At 43.9% G+C, this 21,147-nt stretch overlaps 1 protein-coding gene across 5 annotated transcripts in view; it reads right to left on the reverse strand.

Moving 5' to 3' along the window:
- The window catches only part of NPNT (nephronectin), a 66,322-nt gene that overhangs the window by 11,432 nt on the left and 33,743 nt on the right, over positions 1-21,147 (reverse strand). For 3 of the 5 annotated variants that reach the window (XM_069459215.1, XM_069459213.1, XM_069459214.1), the window contains 6 exons: positions 18,481-18,600; positions 16,702-16,821; positions 14,895-15,029; positions 14,495-14,617; positions 12,403-12,774; positions 414-500 (listed from right to left, as the gene is read on the reverse strand). In XM_069459215.1, coding sequence (XP_069315316.1) covers positions 414-500; positions 12,403-12,774; positions 14,495-14,617; positions 14,895-15,029; positions 16,702-16,821; positions 18,481-18,600 — 957 coding nt within the window. The remainder of the gene's footprint in view (positions 1-413; positions 501-12,402; positions 12,775-14,494; positions 14,618-14,894; positions 15,030-16,701; positions 16,822-18,480; positions 18,601-21,147) is intronic. The other 2 variants (XM_069459217.1, XM_069459216.1) reach the window with 1 other exon arrangement.

Below are 21,147 nucleotides of genomic sequence, written 5' to 3' on the forward strand. Positions count from 1 at the left end.
GAACTATGGGTGTTTGTATAATAAGTGTTTCTCCCCTGTCCACACCCCAGAACTTCTGTCCATGAGATTGAAAGGAAATTACATTAATCCTTTCTCAGCACAATCGCCTCGCCTGTAAAAATAGAACACGCGAGTGTTGCCAAATCATGACCTTGTTACCTCATCACTTATACAACGCGATTTCCTTTTCACAGTTTAAATACGACTTGAATACAGTTTATAAAAAGAAAATGATCGTTCACGATTGTTGTTGCTCAACTGATTTAAGTACAGAGGAAATGGAGTTGTTTAAAAAAAAAAAAGGTGTATAATTTTTTCCCAAATGATAGCAAACCATCTACAATTTAGAAGTTATTTTCACGAAACAGAGGGAGACAGTAAAATGTCATTATAACGGTGCGAAAAGTATCTACCTGGATCATCCTTTGCTGCTTCTTCTGCGCTGACTCCTCTTTCTATTTCAAAAATTTCAAACAAATCATTTGAAGGCTGCCGTGGGACTGCAAGAGAAAGGTTTTTGGTTTGTTTTTTTAATGAGAAGTGATGAAGAGGTACCACCTTTAACAGGGTCAGGGGGGAAAGCCCTGGGCATCTCACTCATCTGGAAGAATCTAACATTTAATTACATTTCACATAAAGACTCATGACGTTTGCTCTGCAGGGACTGAAGCTGTGACATTTATCTGGATATAATTTTTAAACAATGATTTGCAAGATTTTCTAAAATGCAACATGAAAATAATTTTAAAAAGTCTTCACCTGGAAAATGCATTTTAAAAGAGCTACCAATTTCTGGCAAAGCGTGCATCTCTAGGAAATTCTAAAATTCATCTCTGTGAAAATACCTTGTTAGGATCTTTAAACGAAGGCTGTTTGAACTGACAATACCCGTGATTGCAGCGAATGGCTTGATTTTTCTAGCTGTAGCAGCTATTCGCCTGCAGTGAATCTAATGCACATTCTTACCGGGGCCTCCTCCTTGCATAAGTAGGTTCCCTGGCTCCTTTCTGATCAAATGCAAACTTCTGGGAGCAGCATTTACAAGCCACCCCACCAAAATACACAGTGCTGTCCAAACATGCCATTCATTTCCACGCCTCCCACCTTGGCTCTCTTTCCTGCTAATTAACCTGCCCAACTGCCCCTCTTCCTGCAAAGCTCAGCATAAATCTCACCGTCTCTGCAGAAACCTTCGTGCCCCGGGCAGAATCAGACTCTCCTCCCTTGTACCCCAACAGCTCAAGTTTGCACGCCTCTAGTCACACACGCTTTCACACACGTGTGTCTGTCCCTCTGCTAGTCTCTGAGGTCCTGGAGGGCATCAGTCTCATCCAGGTGGCACTTCTAGGGCTTGACCCGGTGACAGGCACTCGGTAAGTGTTTACCGAGTGAACGCAAAGAGCCCGTCAGAAACACGTGTAACTTTGTCAACGCTTCTCCTCAAAGGACACAAGCGGGACAGCTGACAAATCCACTTTAAAAAATAATCGATTCACGGTGGCTCACACCTGTCATCCCAGCACTCTGGGAGGCCGAGGCGGGAGGATGGCTCGAGGTCAGGAGTTCGAGACCAGCCTGAGCAAGACCCTGTCTCTACTAAAAATAGAAAGAAATGATCTGGACAACTAAAAACATATAGAAAAATTAGCTGGGCATGGTGGTGCATGCCTGTAGTCCCAGCTACTCGGGAGGCTGAGACAGGAGGATCCCTTGAGCTCAGGAGTTGGAGGTTGCTGTGAGCTAGGCTGACACCACGGCACTCACTCTAGCCCAGGCAACAGAGCGAGACTCTGTCTCAAAAAAAAAAAAATAATAATCGATTCACTTCAATCATTTATTTAGTCATTCAATGTATGTTCGATTGCCAAACAAATGCCCAGCACTGTGGTGGGCGCCCCGAAGACACAGGGGGGACCAAGGAGGGCTTCGATCTTATGCGACTTGAATTCTAACAGGAGAAGCAGAAGTTCAACGTGGAGATAAAGGAGCATCATGATTCTAAATTTTGATAAGGGCTAGAAAGGAAGACACCGTGGAGAGGAACCGGGTTGGGGAGAACGTGTGGGAATGTGGATGGTGATGAGGGACATTCTTGGCCAAAGGCCAGGGAATACTCCCTTCTCTTTGCCAGAACTTCAATTAATTAGCTCTATTTTTATAAGGCAGGGAGGAGAAGATGTCGAATACCACGAGACAGACATCAGTCAAAGAGGTTCTTTTTTCAATGATGTTCCTATAATTTTTTAGCAAGAATTTTTTTTAGTTAAGTAAAAATCCCATAATATTTGCACTAATTGTTTTAGCTTAACTACTTCTGAACTTTTTCCCTTTTTGTTTCAAAAGTGAAAACAGTGAAGCCCTTTTTCCCTCTGACCACACACACTCCTAAGCACCCAGCAGGGCAGGGACGGAGGAGGAGAAGCTCTGGGGACACACCTGTTCCTGGGACCCTGGGGGTGGGGCAAAGTGCCTCCCTCTAGTATACCCCAGATGACTGACAGCAGTGACATCCAATCACAGCTTTTCTTTCCTCCTTTGGGGCTCTGAGAAGGGACATGGCTTCTATTATTTACCAGAAATGTTACAAAGCTGCAGACAAGCATGCTTCATTTCTCATGGCATAGAGAAAGTTCCAGAAGCTCTACAGAACAATCATGCTTTTATTTCCTTCTCTTGTAACTTACACAAATGATCTCTGAAATGGACTGGGCTCACCTCCTGCAGTAGTATATCTGAAAGGCATTATGACAATTTTCAAGTCCCCCAGAGGAAGAACTGTCACATGGAAATAGTTGGAGGGGAGGGTCACAGGACGGTTGCCTGGCCCCAACCCGGGGAGCCTGTTTCATAAAGGGAGACCAGGGAGACCCGCTTTGAGGGAGCACCCTTTAAACTGGGAGGGGAAGAATATGCAACTTCGCAAGGAAAAAGCACAGTGTTGGGGTCAGGGAAGAGGGAGGGTTTGAAGCAGCCAGTACAGAGAAAGTGCGAGAAACATTTAGAGAGAGGAGTTCACAGTGGCCGGAGGGGGTTGAGAAATGGAGAAAGCCACAAGGAATGAGACTGAAGAGAAAGGGAAGGGATGGGATCGTGCATCTGAAAAACAGCGACCCAAAGAACTAGTCGTCTAACACCTTGCAAAGGGTCAGATGCCCGCCGCTAATATTTCAGCACTTGATTTCCACGAACTATGTCACTTAGCAACAGATAAACAGGCGCACCTTCGCCGCAACCCACCGGGAAACGCTCCAAGGAATGTACAGACCTGGGATGCTCAGCAGCTATTAGCTCTTGCAGTTTTGTGTGCTCTACTCTGTCACTCTACCAAATCGCTTAACTAATTCTCCCCCCTGACACACACCAGTAGGGATGACTGGGCGTACCCCACCGAGGCGGCTAGAGAAGGAACACTGGCCACTCCTCGGTGTATTGTACAGTTTCTGTGAAAACATAAAATGCAGTAAGCCGTGGAGAAAATCATTCCAGCAGTGTTATCTTATCATCTCAGCTATGCACGTGAAAAGCAAACCAAGGTCAGGTTTGCACGCTAAAACCGCCATTCTGGCTGCAGCCTGCAGAATGGACTAGAGGAAGCCAAGAGGGGGTGTCCTACGGCAGTTACAACTCAAATGAACATAAAGAATGTTTGTACGCTTCTAGAAAATTCCCCCCCAATTTTTCTATCATTGCTCAATGTTGCACCCACTGAAAAGTATTCCTTGCCTATTGCTTCTTGCCACCTTTGGCATGAACTAAAATAAGTACTACAGGCAGGGAAGCAGACAGAAGACAAACACGTTGACCCGGCTGAGGGGAATGACACTTTTTATAATAGCTGTGGAGCCCTCGAGCTGGTGGAGGAACTAGCCACAAAAACAGACAGGAAACTTCTCATAAGAAATGCTGGCCCAGCTCTTTCTACTAAATACATTTTCCCTAGGGATGTGGTGATATTATTATATAACCCGTGTTCATAAATGAGGTTTCCCAAATAGTCAGTTGTGTATTTTTACCCAGAAAACCTTAAGAGTAAGCAAAGAGAAGTATATGTAAATATTATCATACGCACCTCCCACAGCCACACTTCTTGCAAAAAGAGTAACTGTAGCAAAATGTAAGCATATTATTACAGGTCGATTTGCAAATTCTCTTCTGTTCTAAGGGAGCTCCCGTGACGTTATCCAGCCCAGTTCTGGCATTTGTTGTTAGACTGAAACATTAAAGATCACACTGTCTTAAATTCTTTCTATACTTAGGGGTTTAGTGCATTGAAGAGAATGGTACGTGTGTAATTATGCTAATATTCTGAAGGCTCTTACTGGTGGCAAAACCTAGAGATTTTTAGAGACGACAGATTGGAGGGTGGGGACGAGTGACAGGGTCCTATGGGGCAGTCTCTCCCTCTCTCCCTGTCTCTTCCTCCCCTGCTCTCTCTCCGGATGCAGAACACACGCATTATAGCTTTAAATGACAAGAGAGAAGTAAAAAGACTGAAATTGAATTTCTGAAATTTCTTTAACCACATTAGAGAAAATTTTTAGATGTCTATTGACTCCTAGTGAAAAGAAAAAGCTTTCTGGGCTCCACGGAAATAAGACTTTGTTTGCCAAAGCTTTCATCCCCTAGGAAGAATCTACAAAGTTCATAAGGCACCTCTGGGCTGAGAGTAAGAGCAAAACTAGAAAACATTAAATTTCTGGTGAGAGATGGAACATAGACACAGGTACTCAGTAATGAGCCCGATTTCTGTGACACACCTATTTCTCTTTTCTGTATTGTTTGTACCTTTAATAAAGTCTCAGGACAACTCACAGGCACGGCCTACAGAAATCCCAGGAGAATAGAATATCTAAATGATGTGCTTTTTTCCCCTAAGCATGACCATTAGGATTTTTTTTTAATTTCAAAGTATTATGGGGGTACAAATATTTTTGGCTACATGGATTACTCATGCCTGAGTCATGGTTATAAGCATGCTCACCACCCAGATAGTGTAAATTATAGGTTTTCGCCCATCCCCTTCTCCCCACCCCTCCCTGCCTGATTTCTGTTCAGTTTTACTTCCCTCTGTGCACATGTGTGCTCATCAGTTAGTTCCAATTTAATAGTGAGGACATGTGGTGTTTGTTTTTCCATTCCGTTTTTTTTTTTTTTTTTTTTGAGACAGAGTCTTGCTCTGTTGCCCAGGCTAGAGTGCCGTGGTGTCAGCCTCACTCACAGCAACCTCAGACTCCTGGGCTCAAGCGATCCTCCTGCCTCAGCCTCCCGAGTAGCTGGGACTACAGGCATGCGCCACCATGCCCGGCTATTTTTTTTCTATGTATATTTTTAGCTGTCCGAATCATTTCTTTCTATTTTTAGTAGAGACGGGGTCTCTCTCTTGCTCAGGCTAGTCTCGAACTCCTGACCTCAAGCGATCCTCCTGCCTCGGCCTCCCAGAGTGCTAGGATTACAGGCGTGAGCCTGTGCCTGGCCCTGTTTTTCCATTCTTTAAGATACTTCACTTAGGATAATGGTCTCCAGTTCCATCCAAATTGTTGCAAAAGGCATTAAAACTCATCCTTCTTCATGGCTGAGTAGTATTCCATGGTGTACATATACCACATTTGTTAATCCACTTATGAATTGATGGGCATCTGGGTTGGCTCCACATCTGGGCAACTGTGAATTGTGCTGCTATAAACATTCGAGTGCAGGTGTCTTTTTGATAAAATGACTTCTTTTCCTTTGGGCAAATACCCAGTGTTGGGATTGCTGGATCAAATGGCAGGTCTCCCTTTAGTTCTCTGAGGTATCTTCCGACTGTTTTCCATAGAGGTTGTACTAACTTGCAGCTCCTGACCATTAGGATTGTGATACAAATTTTCCTCATCCAGAGAGCATTTAACGGGTTTTGTTCTCCTTCCCTCTTTTAAGCCAACGGGAACGATGAGAATTAGGCTCCGCCAGGACCGAGCCCTGCACACCAAAATGCAGGTGGTACGTAGACTCTTCAACAAGGACAGTCTGGGCTAAATGCACCTTCTGGGGAGGAGCAGAAACCCATTTGCTGTAGGGTTAGGGTCAGAGCACTGAGGCCAAAAGAATCTACTTAAAGGAAGCCAGGAAGCTTTTATTTCTGACATTCATCAGATCTACCATGTAAGTTTCCCATCTGGACAGATCCACCTCTGAAAGAGGCTGTGGTCATTATCTTCACAGTAAAGAAGTTAAGGTGCTACTGTTTCTATTTGTCAATCACAGTTGTTTAATCTTATACTATAAACACCTAAATGAAAAACACTATTCCAATTATTTGGTGACAAGCAAGGAATATACAAAGTAGCAAGTTTCTATTTTCATTTTCGCTGCTCGCATAATAGTGCAAACTTGCAAATCAACTTGTTTCAAAAGGATCTAGTTAGTTAAAAAAAATAACGCTAAAATTATAGTGGACCATAATAAAAGGCATCAGAAAAATATAAACGCAGAACTAGAACACAAAACAAGGCTGTCTTTGTATGAATTAAGTAGGAAATGCTATCACTACCATATAAATGAATCACAACATCATCAATAATATTAGTAACAACCAATATGTATTAAGTTACAATTATGTACCAAGCTCTATAGTAAGAGTTTTACGGGCAGCCTCCCATCCAGTTCTCACAATGACCCAAATGAGGAAGACATTATTATTATCCCTGACTTACAGATGAGAAAACAAAGGCATAGGAATTAGGCACATGTCTCAAATCATGGAGTGGCTATGAACACAATACTTCTAAATATAACTATATAAATAAATGTGCATGTAACTTTGAAAAAAATCTGATTTCTGACTCTGGTCACATTCACCAAGAATCCAATTTATACTTTCTGGAGAGAACTATTTTTTCTATAGCAGCCACCATAGGATCCAATTAAAATAGAAATCAAAAACCTTGAAAACTTTCAGAGTACACAGCACCAGATCCTGACCTGTAACCTGTGACAACTCACTCCTTCAAAACACCAGCAGAAATGCAATCTTCGGGGAGGTGACAGCCACCTGCTCGGGGTCCCCGTGGGCCTTACTGTTTACTGGAAAGCAAACTAGTTTGCAGACCTTTTCACCTGGCACCAGAAACAATCTCGTTACTCATCACCACACAGAATCAGAAGAAGAGCCCATGATATTTCCATGACTGAGAACAGCGTGATGGAACTAGCCACAGGCTATAAAATCTGCAGAAAGGAAATGAGGGCAAAATCCTCAGGGCAAGCGTGCAACAAAGTAGCAATTGGTAAGAAGGAAACAGTTTTCCTCCTACTGCTTGGTCCCTGGAATCTCAACACATTCTCATGTTCTGTAATAACACAGCAAGCGTGAAGCTGGTTCTCTGACCCGGCCATTCATAAGAGCGCCTGCTACACGTTAATTACGTTATATTCTATAATCTTGCTTCTGTTAACACCTTTCCTCTTTATTCCATATGACTCAGGTGGACACGTGCCTAGGCATAATGTAACAGTACTTTAAACATCCTACACTTGGATAATTCTGTCTCCGCCCAGAACTTGGTTCTGCTAGGTTGGAGCTGCCGTCATGGTTTAGAGATCTCTGCCACCCACGGTGTGGGCTGTGGATCACCTGTGTCACCCGGGGGCTGGTTAGAATTGCAGTCTCAGGTCCTAACCCAGACCCACTGAATCAGAGTCTTCTTTTTTATTTATTTATTTATTTTTTTGAGACAGAGTCTCACTCTGTTGCCCGGGCTAGAGTGCCGTGGCGTCAGCCTCACTCACAGCAACCTCAGACTCCTGGGCTCAAGCGATCCTCCTGCCTCAGCCTCCCGAGTAGCTGGGACTACAGGCATGCACCACCACGCCTGGCTAATTTTCTCTATATATTTTTAGGTGTCCAGCTAATTTCTTTCTATTTTTAGTAGAGATGGGGTCTTGCTCTTGCTCAGGCTGGTCTCGAACTCCTGACCTCGAATGATCCTCCCACCTCAGCCTCCCAGAGTGCTGGGATTACAGGCATGAGCCACCGTGCCCAGCCAAAGTCTTCATTTTAATGAGGTCCCCTTGCGATTTGTATAATATATACATTAAAGAGTGGGAAGTACTTTCCTAGAATGTCTGATTTAGTACATGTGCTGTAGGGATTAGGCAGCTACATTTTAAATAAACATTCCAGGTTACTTTGGTTCAAATGGATTTCTGACAACACTTTGGGGGGAAAAAAAATTCTGTTTCTTGCTCCAAGTTGTATCATATTCCTCGTGGTAATCTGAGTTTCCTAGCTAAAAATTAGACACATCTGACACATTCAATTGTAAAGAAAAATTCGAAAGGCTAAAAATAGACGTTAATAAAACTATCAATGAATTTTTAAAAACCAGTACGTCCGAGGTAAAATGAACATGACTAAGAATCAAAATCCCCTGGGGAACATTTTTCAAAACACACAGCTCACTCTGCTGCCAGGGAGAGTGGGATTGTGTCAAGCTGGCCCTCTCCTGAGGAATTATTGCCACAGCAAATAAATTACTGTTATCAATGACAGTGCTGTTGAAAAGTCTAAAAATTACTGCGTGAGCATGCAAAAAGACAATGCAAATCACCTGAAATACCATTAACTGTACATATATCCATGGTTACTATTTTGGTCTTTTCCTTCCAGACTTTTATATACACCCAGACACAGGAAGATGCGTATTTTATCTCTAATTAGAGTCAAGTGGTATGCATGGTTTTGTACCTTCTTCTCACTTAACATTTTTATCGCATGGGTATTTTCTCAAGTTGTTAAATAATTTCCAAAATGCATCATCCCTAATAGACTGATAATATTTTATTGTATCGCCAGTCCAGAATGCATGTTCCCCTAACTTCTTTTACTTTGGGTTCTAGGTAAAGTTTTTCTTGTTTTCTTTGCTCTGAGATAGCTCCTCCGTCAGGACACACCATTTTTGTCTGTGGTGCCCGGTCTCCAGCTTTTTAGCAATGCCCTGCAGCACAGCTCTGGCGACCACGAACGCATGCCACCACTTATATCTTTCTTTCTGGCTAAGTCTGCCTGGCAGCGTTCTGCCCACCCCCTCCCCACCCCTCATCCACCTCTACCTCGCGATGCCTGAATCTAAGCTCGACCTCTTGGTCTCAAAAACCATGCAATGAGGGCTCATCAGCAAGGGCCATTGGGCTTTGCAGAGCATGACCTCCATCCATACTTTGTAGTTCAACCCAGCCTGACCAGAAGTTGGTTGCAATGAACTCTACTCCCAAGAGTTAAACGATTCCATGGCTGAGTCCATATGGGAAGTGATACACACTAGAGGCCTCTCTCAGAGAATTACAACGAACATTAGCACAAGGACTGAGAAGTCTTACAGTTAACAAACCAATTTAATTTGGATAAAGTCAGGATTTCTCAAACGTATTTGATCCCAGGACGTTTTTAGGCACACGACTGCGTAATATTCCAGAGAACTAATGCATTTGGGTATAGAAAAAATAATTCAGGATGACTCCACATGATTTGGCCTTAGCAACAGGGAGTGGAAAAAAGCTGAGGGGCAGAGGAGGAACAAGTCTGGACATGGTGAGTTTGAGATGCCCATTTTCATCCAACTGGACAGGTTAAATTGTCAGTTGATGTACAAGTCTAGAGTCTGGGCTGAAGATATATTCTTATTATAATTTTTTTTTTCTTCCTTGATTTGCTTTCAGAATATCTTTACAGTCTTTTTTCGGGGGGTACAGTACAGTCACAATATAAAGAAAAGTTCTGTTTCACAACCTCTTCCATTAAAAAAAAAACTTTCATACCCCATAAACATATATACTTATTATATGTAAATTAAAAATAAATTTTTTAAAAATATCTTTTGATGTAAAGAAACACACAATTGAAGTTTGGGGCTATTTGGGGGACATTGCCAAAACGTGGCCATAATTAACATCACCTGAAAATTCATGAAATGAGGGGAGCCGGATTCTACGCTCAGATCTGTGGAGAATAAAAGGATGGCTTCAGAAGTTATTATAGGCCAGGTGCGGTGGCTCACACCTGTAATCCCAGCACTCTGGGAGGCCAAGGCGGGAGGATCGTTTGAGCTCAGGAGTTCGAGACCACCCTGAGCAAGAGCGAGACCCCCGTCTCTACTAAAAAATAGGAAGAAATTATCTGGACAACTAAAAATATATATAGAAAAAATTAGCCGGGCATGGTGGCGCATGCCTGTAGTCCCAGCTACTCGGGAGGCTGAGGCAGGAGGATCCCTTGAGCCCAGGAGTTGGAGGTTGCTGTGAGCTAGGCTAACGCCACGGCACTCTAGCCTGGGCAACAGAGCGAGACTCTGTCTCAAAAAAAAAAAAAAAAAAAAAAAGAAGTTATTATACCAGGAGCGAAGAAAATATGCAGCGTAGAAATAAACGCTGTTGAGCTGAAATAGTGCTAAGGTTCCTTTGTGTTTTCACAGTGAAGAGACAGCAGTTACTCGTCCTGAGTTAATAACTTCCCTTATTTAGAATGCACGCTACACCGTAAGACAGCAAGTTAAGAAGCATTTAAAACATTCTCACATGTGCTAAACTTCACCGGCAGCTACTGCTGAAGATGCAATGAGAGAGGAATTTAATTTCTGGCAGGAGTGTCTGGAGGCAGCAATGCTATCTGGGGCATGCAATGCCCTCGGCACGGGATAAAAGTAATCCCTTCCCCGGGCAGGTCTTTAAGATCCACACTCTGCTTTGAATGCTCTCAAGCATCCCCAAAACTCCATATTGCCTCAATTTTATCTTGCTAAAGTTTATTGGTGAACTGCAATGCTATTTTTAATTCGTATGTATGTTGGTACGGAGAGGAATAATGGTAAGAAAGACAAACTTTTTAAAAAGAGAAAGTAGTAAGAGGAATACTTAGAAGGATGTGACCTATGTCAGAATGCCTTTTGCCATTAAATAGCCAGCTTTTTATGACTTATCTTAAGGCGGCAGAATAATGTGAATACCATATTTACTTAAGTACCCATGAATAAAAATCCCATTGTATGATCCTAAAGAGATGAAAAAAATAGACAAGGAAGAAAGATAGACAGCTGAAGCAGACAGAGGGAAGGAGGAGAAAATTACAAAAATGTGAATTTCAAGAAATAAACAATTATGCGCATATACAATATTTTGAGAGGTACCACCTAATTCCCCTAAAAATTATATTGATCTCCCAGGACATCTATAACGACATCAGAATTAGAGAATCTTAATCTCTCTTTAAATGGACGATGACTCAGAAGAAAAAACTTAATTGAGAGTCACATACAAAAAGCAGCTTTGACTTTCTCCTTGAAAAAATTACAAATGTCAGCATTCTTTTCGCCTGGTAAAAAATAACAAGAGTTATCCAATGCAAAAGGCAGGAAGTTTAGTTTCATCATGGGAGAATGGGAAAAGAAAAGAAGGAGCGAACGAACTCAAGGCTAGCTGAGAATAAGCAGAGCAAAACAGGACAAATCGATACACACGAGGAACAGACAACAGTCCTAAGAATGCAAATTTTGGTCTGGTAACAGTAACAACATTTTCCTTCTTTGAAACTTGCTTCTCTTCCAACATCCTCTGTCTTCATTGGTGGTACCATCTTTTACCCAGTCACCTGCTAAAAATCTGGGAGTCTTGAACCTAATCTAGCCCCAGGCTAGACACACTGACCAGTTTCCAGCCAATGCAAGGGGTGGCTTCTCTCACCTCTCCCTGACGCCACCTTCCAGTTTATTCCATGTGCTATGCTGCTTCCTACTTCCTGTGCTGTTCCTGTTAGCCATGACGGTCCCCTTTTCTCACCACCTTTGCCCCATCTCACTCGGGAAGGCCCCCGAATATTCCCCACCCAAAGGCCGATGAGATCCCCCTTCTTGTCACTCACACAGTGTCCTACACCGATCTCTTTTACTAACATGGCGCCACAGTTACCTTCTGGGCGACTGTCTTTCCCACCAGACTGCGACCTCTTCTGTTCGATCTCTGTAAACCCAATGGCTCCCACAAGGCCGGCCTGACACTCTAAAAGCACTCCAGAATGTTCACTGCCTGAGTGAGCCAACACTCACATTGAAAGTAAAATGGTGTGGGGTTACAGGACGTTTCCCATCTCCTCTGAGAGTTTTCAAGTACACCCAACTGGATCAGGAGAATTCCTACGCTGGACAAGAGCTGTGATCTACCATGTTTCTTTGTGATATTCCTTCCATTTCTACACCTGTTCTTTCCCACTTGCTCAATGAGACGGGCTCTTTACACGGCTCTTTAGGATATTTGTCAGTAGGGTTAGGAGTCTAATTCTTTTTATGAGTTTGATTCTTATTCACGGCACAGCCTGTGGTGGAAATGTCATCATGAAGAGCCTATTAACCACGTGCTAACGTTTACGTCACTTACTGAACACATCTCCTCGGGGTTTCTGCGGATCTGTCTGGATCCTGTTGTCAACCGTGACCCCTCGTGGGGACGTGCTGGTGGCTGGCGCCGCAGTTGTCAGTCTGGTGCTTGGCCTTTCTGGGGTTGCCGGTGGGGGAGATGTTCTGAGCTCCGTCGGCAGGGGTGGTGTTGGTGGCGGCGTGGGCGATGGGGTTGGCTTTGGGGTGGGACTGCTGGTAATGACAGGGGGAACATACGGCGTCTTCAGCGGCCACCTGGTACTTCCAGCATCAGGAATCCAATTGTTATGTCCTCCGTCACCCTTTAAAATGGTACCATTTCCCTTGGGTACATGAACTGGACCCGAAGGTTCAATCATAACTTTTGGGATATCTGAAAAAGTCAAAGACTTAAATTAATGTGTAACCATCTCTCCCTAAACAGCGAAACATCACACTTTAAAAAAACAGGCACCTGAAAATGTCTCATGCCAACTGGTCTTCCTTTTCACATTTAAAATATTCCCTAGTATAAGTCATGCTGTTTTCCAAATAACAAATATGTGTGTGTGTGTGTGTGTGTGTGTGTATGATATACCCATATATACTTATACATTCGTAGATACAAATATATTTCTCCTTTGCACGCGAGCAAAAATATATTGGTGTTTGCATGATGAATATATATTATTGGAAACACAGAAAAGTTTTAGATATTTAGAGAATGGAAATAGCAGTCAATGAGATTTTTTAAAATGCAGAGACATTCTGAGTTTTTTTTTTTAAATATAAGAAATGTATAGAGTCTATGTTGTGTTCCTATGACATAGGTATATTATAAAATCATGCTTAGAATTATCTAAAGGCTAAAACTTTTCTTATCTACACTTTACATAAATTCAACTCACAAAAAGGTTTAAATGTTTTATAGTTGGTTTTTGTGCCCCCTTACTAATTTATACGATTGCGATTTTAAAAAAATATTGCAGAGTTTGCAAAGATCATCTGTGGAATCTTTTTCCTTGATAATCTTCACCAAAAAGAATCAATGTTTAATCTTTCTGGAATGATATAGTCCAGACTGGGAATGGCTACACAACCCTTCAAAAACCCTTTAATCCTCATGATTTTATGCCCTGTGGTTTTCAGTAAATATTTTACTCAGGAAATTTTTAAAAACTGTCTACTGTTTCATGAAATGCATGCTAAATTATGACCTTTGGTTTATAAAACTTTCATCTTGAAGAATATTTTTTTTCATGTTTCTCTACTGACATAGCTACTACTCCAAATAAACTTACACAAATCTTAAAAGCAAAAGAGTTCTGAATGTAGAGGAAATAAACACGTGAATGATTTTTTAATGGTAGGGTTGGAAAGCATAAAACAGAGGAACAAAAATATAGAATAGTTTTAGATTTATCCCACCATCAAAATCTAATGCTACTCACAAATATTTACTTCTGATTCCAATAAAATCAGATTCTCAGGGAGGGCTCAATACTTTCTTTCTGGCTAAAGGGAAGCTACTGAAAGATTTTAGTCCAGAAAGTCAAATACTTTTTTTTTTTTTTTGAGACAGTCTCGCTCTGTCCCCGGGCTAGAGTGCCTGGCGTCAGCCTCTCTCACAGCAACCTCAAACTCCTGGGCTCAAGCGATCCTCCTGCCTCAGCCTCCCGAGTAGCTGGGACTACAGGCATGCGCCACCATGCCTGGCTAATTTTTTCTATATATTTTTAGCTGTCCATATCATTTCATTCTATTATCTAGAGATGGGGGTCTCGCTCTTGCTCAGGCTGGTCTCGAACTCCTGACCTCGAGCGATCCTCCCGCCTCGGCCTCCCAGAGTGCTGGGATGACAGGCGTGAGCCACCGCGCCCGGCCCAGAAAGTCAAATACTTTGAAGATTCCAATATGTCACCGAGCACATAGGTTTTAAAAACACCTGAGCACGTGATGTTATTGTTTGTGGAAAGCACAGACTCATATTACTAGCATGAAAATTTATACTTCTTGGATCATTAATCCTATTCCTCGTCTTCCCCAGCAGCGGCCTGTGTGTCAGCCCCGTGTTTGCTGCTGGAGCTCAGGGCGGGGCGCTGACCGTCACTCACACACGCATCGCAGCCCGTCGCCGTGGTACCCGTCTTTGCATCTGCACTTGTAGGACCCGAGCACGTTGTGACATCGCGCAAAGCCGCTGCACTGATGCCGGCCCAGCGAGCACTCGTCCACGTCTGCACCAGGAAACAGGGAAAGGGTGGTTTCATTCAGGGCATAAATACGATGACACGGAAAACACATACAGTTGCAAAAATAGTTGTTGTTTTTTTTTTTTTTTTTTTTTTGGCAACGTCAAGGTCCACGTAAAATCCGTGGGGCTCCAGAACCACTCGTGGTCGTCTGCTGGTTTGCTTAATTTAACGCCAGTGCCCTCCCCTGCCCCCGACAGCCCGGCCGTGACCGCAGCGAAGAGACCTCCCGGGAACAGAGTAAGAGGCTGGGTGGCGTTACCGTGACATTGGTATTTGCCTCCGATGTACATGAGGTCGAAGCCTTTGCCACACTTGCAGATGTAGCTCCCGAACGTGTTGACGCACTGCCTGGAGCGGGGACACGAGGCTCTGCCCGTGGCACACTCGTCCACGTCTGGAACACACGTCGATGGCGTCTCAGGAAGGGCGAGGGCGCGGTCGGACACAGCGGGCTTTTTAATTTAGATTTATTTATTTTTTTTTGAGACAGAGTCTCACTCTGTTGCCCAGGCTAGAGTGAGTGCCGTGGCATCAGCCTCGCTCACAGCAACCTCAGACTCCTGGGCTTAAGCGATCCTCCTGCCTCAGCCTCCCGAGTAGCTGGGACTACAGGCATGCGCCACCATGCCCGGCTAATTTTTTGTATATATATATTTTAGCTGTCCATATAATTTCTTTCTATTTTTAGTAGTGATAGGGTCTCGCTCTTGCTCAGGCTGGTCTCGAACTCCTGACCTCAAGCGATCCTCCCGCCTCGGCCTCCCAGAGTGCTAGGATGACAGGCGTGAGCCACCGCGCCCGGCCAAGAACCTGTCTACTCTTCACTCACCATCGCTACTGTGCTCCAAGCCACCATACGCTGATGTTACAGGAGCGTCCAAACTGGTCTTTTCCCAGCCGGTTGAACCCCCTCCGACACCTGCCCAACCCAGCTGTCAAAATGATTTCACTAAAACGTAAGACTGGATCATTCCATGCTGGCAACTTTCAGCTGTTCCTACTGACTTTTAGAGTTAGACCCACGATTCCTCCCCATGTCTTTGCAGGCCCTGCAATGAATAGCCCTCACCTACCTCCTCACCCCGCATATTCGCTCCTGTACGTGAGCCACGGGGCCTTTCTTTCTAGAAAACCCTCACACAGGTGACCCTCTCTCTCACTGTGGCATCCTGCAATGTTTTCACCTGCTCGGCTGGTTTTTCACGCGGCCAACGGTCCAGGTCTTACTTAAAGCTTTCTCTGACCATTATTTTCTAAAACAGACCTTTTCTGGTTTTTTTTTCTGTCTTATTGATGCATGGTAACACCTAGCACCGGTCTGGAATTTTACCGGGTCCTTGTTTCTTTTCTGCCTCCCCCACTAGAATGTCAGCTTGGTGAGGATCACAGTCTTGATGGCTGTGTCCATTCCTGTACATCCTAGCACCCGGCACAGGACATCCTCGACAGATACCTGTGAGTTACCAAATGCCTGTCACTCAGTGCCACCGCCTGCTAGGACCTGCCTAAGCTCTCTGCACGTGTGATCTGGTCCAAGCCCCACGGTGGTTCTGTGCGGCTTTATTCCCGTTTAAAGATGAAGCGATCCAAGCTCAAAGAAAGGACGTCTCTTGCCTGAGGTATCTAGTATATGGCAGAGCCGGTTTTATTAATAAAGCCAAAGCCCAGACTCTCAACCACAATCCTGCACTGCTGTCCTGCCTCACCAGAAAAACACATAATACCTGCAACACACACAGCCTGGCCCTGCCTACCTGTTCCCACCACCACTCATCGCTGCTCCCTGCCTCTTACGTTCTAGAAACTCTGAGCTCTTCTTCTTTCCCTGAGCATGTTCTCCCTGGAACCTCGGTGCCTCTGCCCATGGGGTCCCCTCCGCCTGCCCCTCGTTTTTGGGGAAACAAGGCTGCCAGGGTCCATTCGCAGAGGGGCAACCTCTGCTGAGACATCTGGCACCTCCTCAAGGCCGGCTTAGCCACCTTTTGTGAGCACCTGCCTTGCGCCCGTACCCCGCTGGCCTCCCACTCTCCTCCTTCATCCACAGAGGCAGCGACTGCACGACTCACCCACGCAGGTCCTCCCGTCAGGGGCCAGCTGCAGGCCGGGGGACGGGCAGTGGCACCGCACTTGTCCCTTGACAACGTCACAGCCGTACTGGCAGTTGGCCATGGAGCACGTCAGGGCACCTGGGGAGAGAGTGTCGAGCTGAGGCGCACAGGCAGAACACAAAACCTGTAGCTGAAATAATCACGTCTGTCACTCGTGTTGAGACCAGTGACACTGAATCAACAGTGAAGACAAAGAGGCCTCAATGGTGCAACATTCTAAAGACAGTTGAGAAACGGAGGGAGGGACAGACAGACAGACCCTCCTCCCCGCAGGACGACGAAGACATGAACCAGCTCTGTCATCCGCTGGGGAAGACTTTAATGCTTCCGAAGAATTAAAAAAGACAAATGCAAAACTTTATTGCACGTAGAGTATCTCAAAATTTTTCCGGTGGCCAAGGAAATTGGAGAATTGAGATATTTTTCCAGATTACTCAAACTAAGTGCTGCTCGTAACTACGACGCCCAAGTGACTGTCCCCGCTGCCCATGAAATTTCCCCGGAGGACAGACATCCCATGGAGGTGCGCAATGTCAAGGAGTGTCACGTCCCGGCCGCGTGGTATTCGGCAAGGACTCACTCATTACAGAAAGTTCCACGCTACGGTTACGCAACGCTACATTAAATTAGCTAACGTTTTTTATTTTATAAAATGCAACCTAGTCGACCGATAATTCAATAAAAATAAAAATCGAGTCATTAATTGTTAGCTATCATATGACCACAACCTCAATTTAACGTTCGGCCTGCAGAGAATTTTAAGGCACTGCGCATGTTATAAATGCATCCAAATGATAGTAGGAAACACCATACATCTCCTACGAAGATGCACAGGAAAGCTACTTTTCTGATCGCATATTCATTTATTTTTTTTATTTGAAATAGTTTTTCAGAAAATGCTTAGAGCGTTATAAACATCTAAAAGTCTTTCAGTTATTGTGAAGAAATGCCAAAACGAAGAGAGAAGGTCTTTATGAATGATTTTTTTTATTATTATTTTTTTTGAGACAGAGTCTCACTCTGTTGCCCAGGCTAGAGTGCCATGGCATCAGCCCAGCTCACAGCAACCTCCAACTCCTGGGCTCAAGCAATCCTCCTGCCTCAGCCTCCCGGGTAGCTGGGACTACAGGCATGTGTCACCATGCCCGGCTAATTTTTTTCTATATATATTTTTAGTTGTCCATATAATTTCTTTCTATTTTTAGTAGAGACGGGGTCTCGCTCTTGCTCAGGCTGGTCTCGAACTCCTGACCTCGAGCGATCCTCCCGCCTGGGCCTCCCAGAGTGCTGGGATGACAGGCGTGAGCCACCGCGCCCGGCCTTTATGAATGATTTTAAATCACTCAGCAGACCTCATGAGCAGTCCTCAAATAGTCCCTAATGTTCTTTTTGTACCTGGAATTGTTCTTCTATGTCCAGCTAGAAGAAAAGAACAAATGTTAAGAAAAACATTAGGAAATAAACTTAGTTTTGTGATGCTTGGTCCAAATACCATTTCCTAATCCATTTTCATATTGGCACCCAAAGTAAAGGAATGTTATGTATCTACAATGGGTCCCTCTTGTTTCGATTGTCAGTTCCTCATGCACGTAAACACACGCAGGTATCTGGTCTAGAAGAGATTGGGGGGTGGGGGAGTGGATTTCCCCAAAGGCACGCGACCCAGCATGACAGAAATCGAGCACAGCAGAAACCGAGCCCAAAGCACTTGTGAAGTGGCTGGGATTCCTGACATACCCGAGCAGGAGCCGTCGGGCAGCAGCACGTGTCCGCTGAGACAGTAGCATTTGTAGCTGCCCAGGGTGTTCATGCACCGGTGCTTGCAGGGCCGCGGCTTCAGGCCACACTCATTCAGATCTGCAAAGAATGCGGGTCGAAGCAGAGAAATCACAAAGCTTCAGCACCGATGTAAACCACTTAAAATTCTTTTCTCTATTAAAAAATGCGGGAGCGAAGCAGGTCAAGCTATAGGAACCATCGTGTACGTAAGAGATAAAACCCGTGGACGCAATCTTAGTCTGAACGTCGGTCACACTGAGGGCAGCCGGGAGGCACCGTGACCTTCATGGACACAGCTTTGTCCATAAAGGACATTTGGGAAAAGGTCCCTGCCTTACCACCCCCAGAGAGAGCAGCTCGCTGACGTCCTCATGGGTAGGGGTGGTCCGGTGTCTACCTGACTGCCGACATTCTCGAAATATTCGGGTTCTGCAACTAGATACATTCCTGATAACGTAATCTCACTCTTTCAAGGTCTTCTCTCTGTTTAAAGAAGATACTACGTGGACATATTTTACTTTGCGAGAATTATACCGATTTTACAACACTTGGCTGCTTTGATTCTCATGAAGGAAAGATAGTTTCAGAGAATAAGAACGACATAAATTCAGAGTGCTAATTCGTATAGTTCTTGTTGACTCTTGTAGACTCAATACTGGTCTCAGACTACAGAAGAAATTTCCACTTCCTACCTTAGTGGCGCACTGAAATGACTAAATCAACTTTAATCAAAACCTGCTAAATGCCTGAATTCACTCAGCAGCTACGAAGGGCACAGGGAAACACTACTGGCCCGAGCACGATGGACTGTCGTGTATTTTATTTAGGTTTATTGGTATAAATACCTACACGAAATGAATTAATGAATTTCACATTCCAAAAATGTTCCAACCCAGGCTGAACACCGCCTCAAGTGAACATAAAACTCCTAGTGACAAATAAACGTTGAAATAGTAACGCCCCGAATACAGACTTCATTAAAAAGAAATGAGATCACATGTTTGTTTTGTCTGGAACCACCAGCGTAACTACCTGAGTAGCATAATTTAATTATCTATGAATCCATGTCATTGAATAAGAAATACAGGTAATATAGCTAGTTAAAAGTCATTTTCAAATCTGTTGAAATTTACATCTGACCTGCTTATTAGAAATCTATATATTTCACTAAACCACCAAGTTACATTATGTTTTAAAACCACCAAGTAACTATTGCATCTAAAAAAATTTTTCTATCGTATTGATTTTCCAAGTTGGTCTTTTTTTCCCCCTATGCTTAACACAACTGTAAGCAGATTCCCAGCTGGGCAAAGCCTGGAGAGGTTAAAAAAATAAAGCAAATACCTTTGTCCTCTCCTATGCTTTCTTCAATTTTCTACTTTGTCTCCTGCCCAGTCAAGGGTTTTCAAAACAGAATCACCTTTAAAAATATGTCAAAAAAAATTTTCCTCACAGAAGGTGCTTCGCAGATTACAGGGTCAAAAAATGTTGATTTCTCCCGCTGTTAATCACAGTAAAAATCAAGGAGAAATGACGAAGGGAAAAAATTCTCTCCCTTTCCCATATTCTTCTATGTTATATTTCAGTATTTATTAAAAATGAGGGTGGGGGAATTTCTCGTCTTCTACGAGGAATGACATGGCCCTACAGTCGCAGCTGGCTTTGATAAACCCCTGATTGCTGTCGTAGGACACAGTATTTAAATCTGAGTACCTTGTTAGAGAAAGGCTTTGTTTTTTCATAAATATTTTTCTGCACTACTCAAAAAATATAACACAACTGCACAACAGAGTTTGATTGAATCCTATATTTCAAGAGGAAGATACTGATTAAAAGAAATATGTCCGTTAAGGATCCCTAGGTTTATTTTTAGAGAGCCACAGATACTTTGTAACTTTTCCTGATGGGAACCGGTCAGGCGTTTACGGCTCGGGGAGGCACAGAAACAAGGAGTCTGTGTGCTGATGGCACTTTCTTCAGACACCACGTCCACCCAGACTGGGGCTGCCGGTGTCTTAGAGACCGGCTTCAATCCAAAATTATTCTTCCCCTTCCCACGGTAAGAGCACTTTGGAGTTAAGACTCGTGACAGTAAAAGGAAAGAAAACCAACAAGCTGTCATAATTTCAAAAAATCTGGGAATAATATGGGAAAAGAAGAAAACAAGCAACAACGAATGGGTGAATATAGAGACATCTATTGGCGACTTCACCTGTGATTAAACTGGCACACGCGTATCCAAATACGTGGAAAGAAATCTGAGAGAGCCGCACTCTCGCAGCTGTTGGTGGACTGGCTTATTTTCCCTGACAGCTGCCTGGCACGAACACCCCCGGAAAGTGCCATTGTCACCCCAGCTGCCACACGCAGGTGTCCCCTAAAAACTTTACAAGGACCCTTACAAAGAGCTCTGCAGAGATTATGAAACTGGATTCCACAGTCATCCACGTTGGTCGATATTTGCTAAATACCAGACTTTTCCTAAAGTAAGGAGCTTCAAAAGACTAAATGCATCTGGTATTCCAGTGAGAAACCTCTTTGTCTTCAACTTCCTTGAGGACTTGTGTTCTACAGCTGTTCTTTTTTTATTGACCGAGTGCCACAGGATGAGAGGTAATAACTGCT

This window comes from Eulemur rufifrons, chromosome 26 (genome assembly GCF_041146395.1).
Source record: "Eulemur rufifrons isolate Redbay chromosome 26, OSU_ERuf_1, whole genome shotgun sequence".
NCBI lineage: Eukaryota > Metazoa > Chordata > Mammalia > Primates > Lemuridae > Eulemur > Eulemur rufifrons.